This window comes from Hermetia illucens, chromosome 2 (assembly GCF_905115235.1).
Source record: "Hermetia illucens chromosome 2, iHerIll2.2.curated.20191125, whole genome shotgun sequence".
NCBI lineage: Eukaryota > Metazoa > Arthropoda > Insecta > Diptera > Stratiomyidae > Hermetia > Hermetia illucens.
The window spans coordinates 50,383,159-50,397,133 of NC_051850.1; the positions used below are offsets into that span (position 1 = coordinate 50,383,159).

Here is a 13,975-nt window from a genome sequence, read left to right on the forward strand (position 1 = left end):
AAGAATTCTCCGAAGAATTTTTGACCCCCTACATGAGGATGGACGCAGAAACCGGGATGTCTGGAGTTCCTTATGAAGGCAGAGCTAGACCGGATACCGGTTGTTGCGCCGCTGATGATGATGATGAATTTACAGTTTAGTGAAAGTGGTGATTTTTTGTGAAGCATCCATAAAAAATGTTTGAACTTAAGCTTAAGTTGTTGATTTTTTGCCTCTATTTGCTGTTTCCAGGTGTATTCCCAGGTATTTGGTGTCATCCGATTGAGGTACATCGATGTTCTTGATCTTTCCCTTGAAGACAACTTCTTTTGAAATTAATTTGCATTCACTTCGACTCGTTAACTTTCAACATCCACAATTGGAGCCAGCTCTTTTTGGGTCTGCATGTGAACTTAAGATTGCGGTGTCGTCAGCAAAGGTTACAGTGGTTGGTGGACAAGATTCGGTATGGCACAGGACCGAGTACACTCCCTTGGAGGGCTTCTGCTCTAATCTTAAGTTGTCCACTGAGAATATCTTTGTATTTCACCTAAAATCGGCGTTTCTTTAAATACGATGTTAATAGATTATGGAAACAATCAGGGAGTAGTCGTTTGATTTTGTTTATAAGCCCTGCGTGCGAAACATTGTCGAATACTTCTGGGTTAGCAGTTTTTAGAATACTCTTGATATTGTGGGATGAAGTTATATCGGTCTGTATGATTGAGTGGCATCCTTTCCAGGTTTTGCAATCATTGTTACAATTGCATTCTTCCGACAATTCGGGAAATATCTGATGCTCAGGATTGCATTGAATATGTAGCATAGCAGTTTGAGGGCTTTTACTGGCAGGTGCTTCAACATGAAAAAAGTAACCAAACCATACTCGGGATTACTTGGTACACTGACGGATCCCTCACAGCAGAGGGAGCGGGTGCCGGTGTCATTGGTCCAGGGAAAATGTACTTTGAGCCAATGGGCAGGCACACTAGCATATTCCACGCGGAAATATACGCCATAGACAAATGTGCCTCCTTTAATCTGCAAAGGAACTACAGGGGGCAGAACATGGCTATTCTCACCGATAGCCAAGCAGCAGTCAAGGCACTTAGGTCCAACCAGGTGCACTCTAAACTGGTGTGGGAATGCTTTGAGAGACTGAATACACTCGGCTCGTCCAACAAGGTCTGGTTACTTTGGGTTCCAGGCTATGCTGGGTTGGAAGGCAACGAGGCAGCGGACGAACTAGCCAAGAAGGAAGCAGGGACGCCTTTACTCGGGCCAGAACCCTTCTGCGGAATCGGAAACGGTTTCATGGCTATGAAGAGGAACGGTTGAAGGAACTAGACTGGTACTGACCTCACCACAAAGAACCTCCGAATCATAGTGGGAATTCTCACTGGTCATTGTCGGCTGAACTATCACCTAGGGAAGCTAGGGATATTTACGGACACTGCCTGCAGGTTTTGTGAGGAGTATGACGAAACCTCTAAACACGTCCTGGGACATAGTCCGGCACTTGTGCAAAATAGGTCGAGGCATCTGGGAGAACACTAAATACCAGATGCAAAGCTGAAAGATTTGGGAGTAGGGAACATACTACTGACGGTTATAGGCCTGCATGAGATACTATGATCAATAGGTACACTATAACCAGTAAAAGGGGCAGAATAGTTCTTCAAGGACGCGGTGCGACTTTCCCTTAACAGAATAATAATAATACCTGGGAGTCTTCTAAAGTTCAATAATGCTTTCAATATCTTTCAAGGTTTGCAGGTGGCTTAGCATGGTGCTAACTCGACACCTGGGAACCTCAAATAGCATTTGTAGATAGATTGGTTGATATACTTCTTCAAGTGGGCTGTGAATGCTTTGCCCGCATTACTCTTAGCCCAATTTCTTGCGCTAGTTGTTAGCGGGGACTCTCTGATCGTTGGCCTTTTAAACCTTTTATACAGCTTCCTACAATTAATCGTCACCGGATTTAGGAGCAAACAGCCTGGCCAGGAATCATTGAATATCATACTCTTGATCCTAGCGAGCGCCGATTTAAGCTATTTTGTGGTTTCATTGAGTTTGATTTTTGCTTGGGGTGACCTATGCATTTGGCATTTCCTTCGTGCTCTTCTTTTATCCCGCAAAAGCTTTAAAATTGTCGACGATTTGGCTCTTTTCGAAGTATTTGGTGTTTCTATAGAGGCGGCTTCTAGTAAAATTTTGTTGAAACGCTCAAGCACTTCATCGATGTCAGATTTACGCCTTAATCGAACGTCCAGCGTTGATTGTTGATTTCCTTTTTAATTTTCGCCAATTTGTGGATTTGTTCGTCTAATGATGATATGACAAGTTCTCTTTACCAAGCCACGTTGCTTGAATGAAATCCTTATTGATTACTTCCAGTGGATAGTGTTTGAGCTGGCGATTAATCAAAATTGCTGACCTGCCTTTGGCTTTCTTTCCAGGGTGTTTAGAATCATAAAAAATATACCCGGGAACATTGAACTTGTTATTTTTTTCTGTGAAGCGAGTTTCCGATATTAGAAACAGATCAATGTCATGAGTTTTCAAAAAGAGGATAACTGCAGCTCTGTCTTGGTTAAGGCCATTTGCATTGCAATGAGCAATTCTTATGGTATTTATTTTTTATTTAAAAGAATCTTTAACATCATATTTTGAAAAATATTAAAGACGGCTTTACGGTTTCTTACCAGGGCAGAAGCAAATCGTCAGACGTTGCCCTGAGAGCAGTGTATTCAGCTCTGGTCAAGCTTTGGTTCATAGTATGCGCGGATTTACGCTCAATATAATTCGCAGTCATATGGTGTTCTACTAATTATATAAAGGAGCATTCAACATCTGCGAGCCACTTCGGTCACGCTGCTCCTAGGACAGAGGAGCGTCTGACGATTTGCGAGCAAGTTGCTTCCCATTTGGTCCGGTACGACATCAAGTGGGTCCTTAAACAAAATATGATCATATTTGGGCTTTTTATTAGTTCCTGGGTCATGGTGCTGGCAGTATTCATGAATTGATTCTGATTAGTGATGACAGTGCAGCAATAGTCCTCGATATGAATTATCAGCGGCAGGTTTGTCTTGGCCTTGGTTTTGTACTACAAATCGCACTCCAGGACGAATAGATGGGGCTGCTAAGTTCACGGAATTAGCCAGAGTTTGTGTTTTAGCCACAGAGTTCATTTGGTGTTGCTCCCATCTTTGAACAGGCAGCGTGTTTTGCTTCAGAGCTTTATACACTTCGCTCCCTCTATAACTAGCTGTATGGTTTTGTCCACAGTTACTGCATTTTCTAGCTGTAGCTTCTGCTTTATTGTTGGTGCTTATAAGTGTTTTATGGAATTCCCTGTATATTACGTATGACCTGGTATGGTCGAATTCCTGACAGTTCATACACTGGGCAGGACCATTACGTTTTCCTGGTTCTTCCACTGTGATTTGCTATGTAAGAGAAAGCGAAGATTGTATATCAGGTGAACTTCTTTTTTTCGCAATTTGTGAGGGGTTGCGGTATTCTGTTTCGATTCATTATTACACTGACTGATTTAACTGCATGTCCTATTTCAGTACATTCCTCTTTTATCCCATTGGGATCAACTTCCGGTTAAATGAACTTGATCACAACCCACAGACTTTTGCTGCTCTGAAGCTGGTATGTGTAGTATTGTCGTTTTTCCATAGCGAAATCCTTAGTTATCTTTCTAAATCCATCCTCAGAATAGATTTGTATTTTCGTTTCCTCCTCTTAACTTTAGTGTTTAGAGGTTTAAATTTAGTGATCGTTTTAGCTTCTTTATCAGCTCCGATGCCAAAAGTTGGAATCGATTTTCACTGAATGTACTATCATCCACCGTGAGTTTCGAAAATTTCTTAGCGTTGCTATCAACGCTCCCACGAAGCTAGAGGGGACTCGTTTCTCCTGCTTTCAAGTGGTGTATACAGGCACAAAAATTTTGTTTTTTCATTGGACTTTTAAATATGCTGGTTTTTTTCCTTAAACTCTATTATGGCGAATCATCTTTCTTCATTCTTCATCGGGTAAAACCTTTAGTAGACGAGTGTCAATGATTCCATCTTTTCCTTCTGCACGGCTACAAAACTTACATTCCACATCACACGGTCGTCTTGACATTGAATCGGCGTTTCTCTCGGCTGGTCTCCTTTACGATGTTCCATATCATAACTTTCGAGTCTCTCAATCCAACGACCCAATTGTCCCTCCGGATTCTTGAACTGTCGAAGCCACCGTAAAGCAGCATGGTCCGTCCTCAAATGAGATGGAATGTCCATAGAGGTGCTTATGGAAATGTTTCACCGATTCAACTACTGCCAACAACTCCCGTTGCGTGACACAATAGTTTCTTTTGGGTTTCTCCAGGACTTTGCTGAAATACCCTATAACTTTTTCTTGTCCATCAATAACCTGTGAAAAAACTCCCCCAATTCCATAATTGCTTGCATCAGTGTCCAACACGAACTTCTCTCCCGGAAAAGGGTATGCCGAAATCCGTGCACTGCAAAGTCTTTCTTTCAGTTGCAAGAATGATTCCTCTTTCCTTACCCTACGAGTATTTACAACCCTTTCTCGTATACTGATGTAAACTGCTAGCAACATCTGCAAAGTTACAAATCGGCGATAGTAAGTACACAAATCAAGAAAACTTCGCAGCTCGTGTAAGTTATTGGATCTTGGCCAGCTTTTCACTACTGCAATCTTGTCTTTATCGGTACTTACTCCCTCTGCCGTAATTTGATGGCCCAGATACATCACCTCTTTCTGGAACAGCGAACACTTCTTTGCATTCAGTGTGAGCCCGGCATCTTGAATTCGTTGCAACACATCCCTTAAGTTCTTCAGATGATCGTTGAAGTCTTTTCCCATAACAATAATGTCGTCCAGGTAGACTAAGCAGGTTTTCCATTGCAAGCCTTTCAATACATGTTCCATTAATCGTTCGAACATTGCCGGAGCATTGCATAGTCCAAAAGGCATCACTAAAAATTGCCACAATTCATTACCAACGCTGAATGCAGTTTTATCTCGATCTCTTTCGTCGATTTCCACTTGCCAGTATCTGCTTTGCAAGTCTAGGGTAGAGAACCACTTGCTGCCGGATGGTGTATCCAGAGAGTCATCGATTCGAGGCAGTGGGTAGCTATCTTTTATGGTTATATCGCTCAACTTCCCATAATCCACACAGAACCGAGTACTGCCATCACGAGTACAACTGGGGAACTCCATGGACTAGCTGACGGGGTAATTACTTTGCTTTGCTGTATTTCTTCTATCAGTTTTTCGACGTCATCTCGTTTCGCTGATGGTAACCTTCGGGGAGCTTGCCGGGCCTATATGAATCGTATGTTTCACTATTGGAGTTCTACCACTGTTGTTTTTATCAAATAATCCAAAACAATTCTTCAGCTTGCTGAGCTTTGCGCTTTTCTTTTCCACATAGCTTTTCGGTCCAAACGTTTTGTAGCTTCTTGATATCCTCCACTTTTCCGGAATTAACATTCCCATCTTCTTGGGGATCGCGATTGACCACTATGGTAACTTTTTGACTGATTGTTCCTTTTTTCAGCACTGATTTGCAATGATTGTTCCTTTTTTCAGCACTTTTCGCATGTTGCTCAAATTCAGGACTCTTACTGGTACCAATTCAGTTTCCTTACTTTCAACCAGCGTTTTGCCAATAATTATTCCATCCGGTATAACTTCTTCATCACGCCCGACTAACCAAAACGAACCTTCACCAGAATCTCTACTTTGTTTTGCCCATAAAATGGCTTCAGTGTTGGCAGGAACGATTTCTCGCTGTATAACAGAGGCCTCCTGAATAGACGGTGGCTTTTCGCAGTTTAAATTTAAAGGTATTTCTAAATTTCTATATCCTAAACTTCTCTTCTTCAGGTCTAAGGTAAATCCATTCCTTATCATGAAATCTATTCCCAGAATGATATCGTCGACAATATCTGCCACTATAAATTAGTGCTTCGCGGTTCTTGTACCAATTGTAATATCTTCACTGATTTTTCCCAATACAGGTGTTTTCTCACCAGTGGCAGTCCTCAGACGAGTTCCTGTAATTGGCTCGACTCCATCAACTAGGTCACTTCGAACGATAGAATTTGATGCTCCTGTGTCCAATGCCATCGTAAAGGTCCGTCCTTGAAATTTTCCATCTGCCGTTAAACTGTTCACGCTTCGTGAGAGTTGGGAAATGGAGATGCTGGGGCAGTCCGTTGTGGGAGCCAGCTCATGCCCCTTTAAACTGACTCCCATTAGTTTGTCGACGACTTGGCTTGGCTTTTGTCTATCCATTTCTTTTTATTCCCTCCCTCATGCGATTCGGACGAACTGAGGCGCTGATAATTCCAAAATCTTCAGCACACGGCAAACTTTCATTTCGAATTCGTGATATTCGCATTCTAGATTCCGCACTTTGTAGACTGGTCGACATACTGCAGAGGCAGCTTCCGAGGCTAATGCATTCGAAACAGTCTCCATGAAAGTTTGTTTTGGCGAGATAATAGCCATTCGCCTCGTTTCAGGATCACGAATGCCGTCTACAAATGTTTCAATTTTGCATCGCTTCATGTAGTCTGCCGAGCAATCTGCGTAAGCCATATGCGCCAATCTTTCGATTTCTGCTGCAAAGTCTTGCAGAGCTTCACCAACTCTTTGGGACCTTTTCATCAACTCCATTCGGAAGACTCGTTTCCTATGTTAGCTTCCGTATTTTCGCTGAAGCGTTGTCATGACCGCTGTATAGTTATTTCGCTCCTCCTCTGGAACTGTCTATAATCCTTCGCTGCGGCACCTTTGAGTACCACTACTAACGCAGCAGCAGAATCAGCGTCACTCCAGTGATTTTGATCGGCTGCAGTTTCAAACTGCAGTTTGAAAATAGAGAATGGCGTGGTTCCGTCATACGCTGGGGCCTTGAACTTAAGTCGTATATTCTCCTTGATTACTGAAACGGGGTGTCCAGATTGCTCTACCTTTCGCTATCTTTGCTCCAGTTTCTCTATTTGCCCTGATTCGCATTCCATACTTACTTCCAAATTTTGAAATCTAATGTTCAATTCCTCAACTTTCGAATCGAACTTTTCCGTCACTTCTTTGAATTTAATTTCTATACCGTTCTTGAACTCTTCCATAAATGTTGCCTGCCTTTCGTCTTCTAGTTGCTTTCTAGATTCTTTTTGTTGCTTTCTAGATTCTTCTTGTTGCTTTTTAGATTCTTCTTGTTGTCCTATCATCTCTTCCATAAACTTGCTTTGTTTTTCATCTTGTCGTCTTGTAAATTCTTCTAGCTGCTTAGCTTGAATTAGACCTGCTATGTCGTTGTTGCGCATCGCGGTCGTTCCAGCTGCTTCCTCGCGACTCTCAACAGACGGTGTAGGCTCACACAGGAATTCATGCTCCTTGACATTAATACCTCGAGACTCCAAAGCTTCGCGAAGTCTCTTCTGCTTTAGTTCCCGCCGTAGGGAGCTCTAACACAAATAGCTCCCTTTTCACTTTCAAGCCCTCGAATTTAACCATCCTGGCTTACGCAATCCCACCATTGGGTTTAAGTGTTTGCCATGCATGCATGGAAAGGTCGCGTCCTCAGAACCTATCCAACCAAAAAATATTAAAAAATTCACAATGGTACTCATGAAAAATTCATTCAACTTCGCCGCCAAAACTGCAGCACTTACACACTCAGCTGTCAGTTTTTAGCCAACGAATGACCTAACGGAGCAATAGGTTTGAAAAATTCCAACTATCATCCCCAAAGTCCAGCTTATTGTGAGGAAGGCATATTAAAAAATCTTTAAAAGATACACGCTAAACGCAAATACACAGTCTGTAGATATTCATTTTCTATTTATTAAAGGTTCATTCAAAAAGACAAAGTCTTAAATTGCTTCCAAGTCTTCACAAATCCCATCCTGCTTTTTCTCATTATAAATGATAGTCTTTTTGTTAAATGCTACTAAACGGATTGATTTCAATAAAGTAGCAACTGGATTTAGGAACATCATAATCGTATCAGCAATAGGTTCAAGCATATCCTTGAATGATGACAGTACATTATAAACCAAAATCAAAACTGGTTGAATGGCTCCATTGAATAAAACTGTTAAAACCGGTTTCAGTAAATAATCCGATGTCATTTGAAAAAAGCCAATAATACTGGCTCGTACAACACTGTAAAGGATAAAACGATATGCCTGTAAAAAGAACGTTATGAAGAAGGTAACGCCAATATGAAGACTTCCAAAAATTTCGGCCCAAAACCGGGTCGCATAATACGTGGTTTGTTGAGCCAGCAACTCCGACAGGATCGTAGGTGGACAATCTGTGGTCCGAAAATAAGCAGCATTACCATGATCAAAGTAGTAGATGTCGATTTTTTCAGGATCTCTTTTCGAAGGTGATCGAGCGCTTTGATTTTCTTTTTGAACACCCCCTTGGCTCATCTTCAGAAATGAACTCTTTAAACGAGATAAAAACGTAGCATTTTCTCCAACGTTTCGCTTGGGTGACTCTATAAGAGCTTTTGTTTCCGAAAATTTCAACTTATTGCCAATGTTTTGTTTGGAAACCTTTTGTTTGCGCGGAGTCAAGCTTAAACATTTACAAGCCTTGTTTTTGATTCGTTTAAACTCGATCTTCCCAGGAGTAAAGTGATTGGCTTTAACGTCGGCTTTCATTTTATAAAAATCATTCTCGTTTCCTGTTGATGAAGAAATTTCTATTTCTGGAAGAGCTGTGCCTTCCGCCTTTGGTTCTGTTCCGTCCAAATTTTCTTCTGCAGTACATGTAGATGAACAACACCCTGCTGAACACTCTGAGACTGTACAGTCCGTTTGCGGGGGTCCCATAGGTTCCTTCCGAACAGCTTTATTTGATCTATCGGAATACACCATTACAATAAAATACAAGAAAAATAGTCGTTTGGCGCTTAATATATAATAGTCAAACGATTTGGAAATTTTTGACAAATACTTGACGACAACTCTGAATGGCTTACTGAATATTTGTGCTCACTAATGGAGTCCCCGCCTTGTTCCCAGTAATGATGGAAATCTTATCTGTGGAACAGCCTTACAAATATTGAAGAGGCAACTCATCAAACGCTGCTTCACCTCTACTCTGGGAGCAACGGGAGCGAAGAGCTGCCTCTGTTCTGGGCGCTAGGCCCGAGGAAAAGGTGCCCGTAGACCAAAAAAAATGGGTGCAAGTTGCTCTCCACTTGGTTTGGTCCGACATCAAGTGGATGCGGACAATGACTACAATAACAGTTTTTAGAAAATAACTGCGATTTTTAAGTTTTGTGAAGCAACTAGAGGTTGGATACCAGGCGATTCAGCTGTAAATGGGTGCCTGAGTCAAATCATCATCATCATCAACCTCATCAACGGCACAACAACCGGTATCCGGTCTAGGCCTGCCTTAATAAGGAACTCCAGACATCCCGGTTTTGCGCCGAGGTCCACCAATTCGATATCCTTAAAAGCTGTTTGGCGTCCTGACCTACGCCATCGCTCCATCTTAGGCAGGGTCTGCCTTGTCTTCTTACTCTACCATAAATATTGCCGTTATAGACTTTCCGGGTGCGATCACCGTAACCTATTGAGCCGGATTTTATTCACAACCGGACGGTCATGGTACCGCTCATAGATTTCATCGTTATGTAGGCTACGGAATCGTCCATCCTCATGTAGGGGGCCAACAATTCTTCGGATGATTCTTCTCTCGAAAGCGGCCAAGGATTTGCAAATCTTCTTGCTAAGAACCCAAGTCTCCGAGGAATACATGAGGACTGGCAAGATCATTGTCTTGTACAGTAAGAGCTTTGACCCTATGGTGAGACGTTTCGAGCGAAACAGTTTTTGTAAGCTGAAATAGGCTCTGTTGGCTGACAACAACGGTGCGTGGATTTCATTATCGTAGCTGTTATCGGTTGTGATTTTCGACCCTAGATAGGAGAAATTTTCAACGGTCTCAAAGTTGTATTCTCCTATCCTTATTCTTCCCGTTTGACCAGTGCGGTTTGATGTTGTTGGTTGGTTGGTTTTCGGTGCTGACGTTGCCACCATACATTTGATCTTGCCTTCATTAATGTGCAGCCCAAGATCTCACGCCGATTACCGTCTGCTCGATCTGGATGAAGGCAGTTTGTACGTCTCGGGTGGTTCTTCCCGTGATGTCGATATCGTCAGCATAGACCAGTAGTTGGGTGGACTTAAAGAGGATCGTACCTCAGCATCACGGATCACTTTCTCGAGGGCCAGGTTAAAGAGGACGCATGATAGGGTATCTCCTTGTCGTAGACCGTTGTTGATGTCGAATGGTCTTGAGAATGATCCTGCTGCTTTTATCTGGCCTCGCACATTGGTCAGGGTCAGCCTAGTCAGCCTTATCAATTTCGTCGGGATACCGAATTCTCTCATGGCCGTGTAAAGTTTTACCCTGGCTGTGTTATCATAGGCGGCTTTAAAATCAATGAATAGATGGTGCAACTGTTGTCCATATTCCAACAGTTTTTCCATCGCTTGCCGCACAGAGAAAATCTGATCTATTGCTGATTTGCCTGGAGTGAAGCTTCTTTGGTATGGGCCAATAATGTTCTGGGCGTATGGAGCTATCTGGCCCAGCAAGATAGCGGAGAATATCTTATAGATGGTACTCAGTAACGTGATACTTCTATAATTGCTGCATTGTGTGATATCTCCCTTTTTATGTATGAGACAGATAATGCCTCTTTGCCAATCGTCAGGCATTGATTCCCATACCTTGAGTAAAAGTTGATGAACCACTTGGTGTAACTGGTCGCCTCCATATTTAATTAATTCGGCTGTAATTCCATCGATTTATGATTTTTAAGTCGATGAATTGCACGGACTGTTTCTCCTAAACTTGGTGATGGCAGTATTTGTCCGTCGTCTTCAGTTGGCGGGACCTTCAACTCGCCGATGTTCTGGTTGTTCAGTAGTTCATCAAAGCACTCAACCCATCGCTCCAATATGCCCACTCTGTCGGAAATCAGATTTCCTTTTTTGTCTCGGCAGGATGAGTATCGTGGTGTATAAGGACTTGTTGGTGAAACTTGCGCACCTGGTGCGGTTGCTCCCTGTACTTTTCTAGTTCACGTACTTGTTGGTTCTCCCAAGCTTCCTATTTCCGTCTGTGAAATCGCTTCTCCGCTCGACGGAGTTCGTGATAAGTCTCTGCGCGTACCCACGTTCTTTGAGAATGCAACATTACCCGGTATGCAGCATCCTTCCGTTCCGTTGCTAGCTTACATTCATCGTCAAACCAGCCGTTCCGACTCCTTTTGCGGCTGGGGCCCAAATATGTTTGTGGCCGTATCCATGATAACGTTCTTCAGGTGATTGTGAAGATCATTTGTTGATGATTCATCTCCAGGTCCTCTGCGGTTATTGCGGCATCCATTTCCCTCTTATAGGTGTTGCGGAGGGCTGTGTTATGGATGCCTTGCCTTCAGTATTCACTCTCACCTGATTGTCAGTGGGGATTGTATGTGGTGTCATAATTCGAGCTCGGAGCACCATGCCAACGAGATAGTGATCCGAGTTTATATTCGCCCCCTGTATGTTCTGACATTCATCATCATTCATCGCTACCTCTCAGGTGGCGGCGTTCAATCAGCACGTGGTCAATTTGGTTGAACGTGGTCCCATCTGGAGAGGCCCATGTATGTTTGTGGACCGGTTTCCGCGCAAACCAGATACTTCCAACAACCATTTCGTGTGATGCTGCTAACTGGATAATGCGCCATCCGTTATTACTGGTATCCCTATGTAAGCTATGGGAGCCGACGTATCGCCTGAATACGGGCTCCGTCCCTACTTGACTGCTGAAATCTCCAAGTATGATTTTGATATCAAACTTGGGACAGCCTTCGAGGGTTCGCTCAACTGCCTCGTAGAAGGTATTCTTCTTCGACTCTCCAGTCTCCTCTGTAGGGACGTGAACGTTTATGAGGCTTATATTTCTAAACTTGCCTCGCATACGCAGAGTGCATAGCCTTTCGCTTATATTTTCAAAGCCGATAACAGCAGGTTTCATTTTTTGGCTGACTAAGAAACCTACTCCGAGCACATGGTTTACTGGATGGCCACTATAATATATGGTGTAGCGGTTCTTCTCCAGGAAACTGGTCTCTGTCCATCGCATCTCTTGTAACGCTCCCTGTCCCTTATATTGGGACAGGGTATCGGCTAGCTGCTCAGCAGCATTCAGTCTGTACAGGGAGTGCACGTTCCATGAGAAAATGCGCAAATCGTTAATCCGTTGTCACTGCCAGGTTCGTCGTTGTAAGATCCATCCTGTCTGAGGCTCCTTTCGTGGCTTCGTAACATCGGTTTTCTGTGTAGGGTTGTCAGCCCTATCCAGCCCCCAATCTGGAGGACCAGTTGGTACATTTTGTTCCGTTTTTAGGCTCGGGAGACCCGCCTTCATCCTTCTCCGTCTGCAGTTTTTCATAAAGAACGAACTCCCAGCGATCACCACGTGGAGGTGGAGATAGTGTTTGGTGGTAGAGCTGTTGGTGTTGGTTCAGCAGGCGTTTCTCAGATTTTATGCTCCATCGTGGGTACCAATCCACGTTTCGCCCTGGGAGCTATACTACACTTTGATCGCTATCAATATCTGTGCAGGTTTAAACTGGAGACCTCACCCGACTGTGCAAATTGCGATGGAGTCCCAGAGGACCCAGGTATTCTTGCACTGTCCGAGATTTGTGGAAGAAAGGAGGAATCCAGAATGGACTTTTGGAAAGGTGCTGGTACCAGAAAATCTGATTTCGTAAATAATAGCACTTCAAGAAGTTTGGGATGCGGTCAACTTCATGATCGCATCTATCCAGAACAAACTGCCAAAGGCAAAAAAAGGAGAAAAGCCCGGTCACGTACGCCGCGTATAGAAGAAAGATGACCAAGCTAGAGTGAGTTGACTCCGGCCCGTGATGTAATATCTTATGGTGATTCCGCGAGGCAGGGCGGGAGTCGGGGGTGGTTTTAGTGGGTAAATATTCCACACTAGTGTGTCCAGACCAGTGTCTTTTGAAGATTTCCACCTACCCAAAAAAAGAAAAAAGGCAGGCACAGACAGAGATTAAATCGATTTTGATAAGGTTGGTAAAACAAAGGCGGGGATTTACCTTAGGCACGTGGGCACCGTCGGGCACTGAATTAAATAACTTGCATGATGTGTTTACTTCAGCCGTTAGAAAGTTACAGCTAAGATTGGGGAGATGATTTTAGTAGGTAAAAGATTTCCACATCCTTACAACAAACCAATTTAAATAATGTTCTCTTTTTGACGAAACCTCAAAAGCGAACATCTAGAGTTTTAAATTAGTACAGCGATTCACTGATGTACATACAATAATCAATATTTAATTGAAATTCCAAAATCTGCTCTAGAGTGTGTAACGCAAATTGTTTATGTTTGGCTCTGATCAGATCTGCCACTGCGAGCCTGAACTAATATGCGTAGAATAAATGCACTTTGGAATCGGCACGCGCAGTTTTAGGAGGATTACATATGATTTGTAAGTTAGGAAAAGGAGGAAGGTCGAGTAGAAGGCGTGTAGTTGAAAATTGGCTAGAGATGCTGACAGTAAGTGGAACTGGACCCAAGGATTTTTCTGTTTTTGTTTCTCGCTTGGGAAGCGGAAAATAGCGCAGAATTACTCCGTAGTGTTGTGCATAAATAAAAGGATGTATAGTGGCAAAAACAAAGGTGGAAAGTTCAAGTTCAATTGTGTTAATCGAAAAGCTGGATTTCTGGTTACCCTATATTTACGCAGTCCTTTATGTAATAGCATCAGAGCTGATGGTCTCGTTATTTTGCCGTACAATTGATAATCAAAGATATAGTACGCAGTTGTATAAGATCATGCAATGCGGTGTGGACATACATAGCGCAAAATTTTAAATATGTGAACATTCTGGTAAAA

The 13,975-nt window shown here is 43.0% G+C and overlaps 1 protein-coding gene across 1 annotated transcript; it reads right to left on the reverse strand.

Moving 5' to 3' along the window:
• Positions 1 to 7,852: 7,852 nt before the first annotated feature.
• Positions 7,853 to 9,009, reverse strand: LOC119649174. Its single transcript, XM_038051202.1, has one exon. The coding sequence runs from the start codon at positions 8,913 to 8,915 to the stop codon at positions 7,902 to 7,904; it is 1,014 nt and encodes a 337-aa protein (XP_037907130.1). The 5' UTR covers positions 8,916 to 9,009; the 3' UTR covers positions 7,853 to 7,901.
• Between the last annotated feature and the right edge of the window lie 4,966 nt (positions 9,010 to 13,975).

Bases quoted from the DNA above. Each gene is read 5' to 3' on its own strand.
- LOC119649174 (XM_038051202.1), bottom strand. From the start codon at position 8,915: ATGGTGTATTCCGATAGATCAAATAAAGCTGTTCGGAAGGAACCTATG.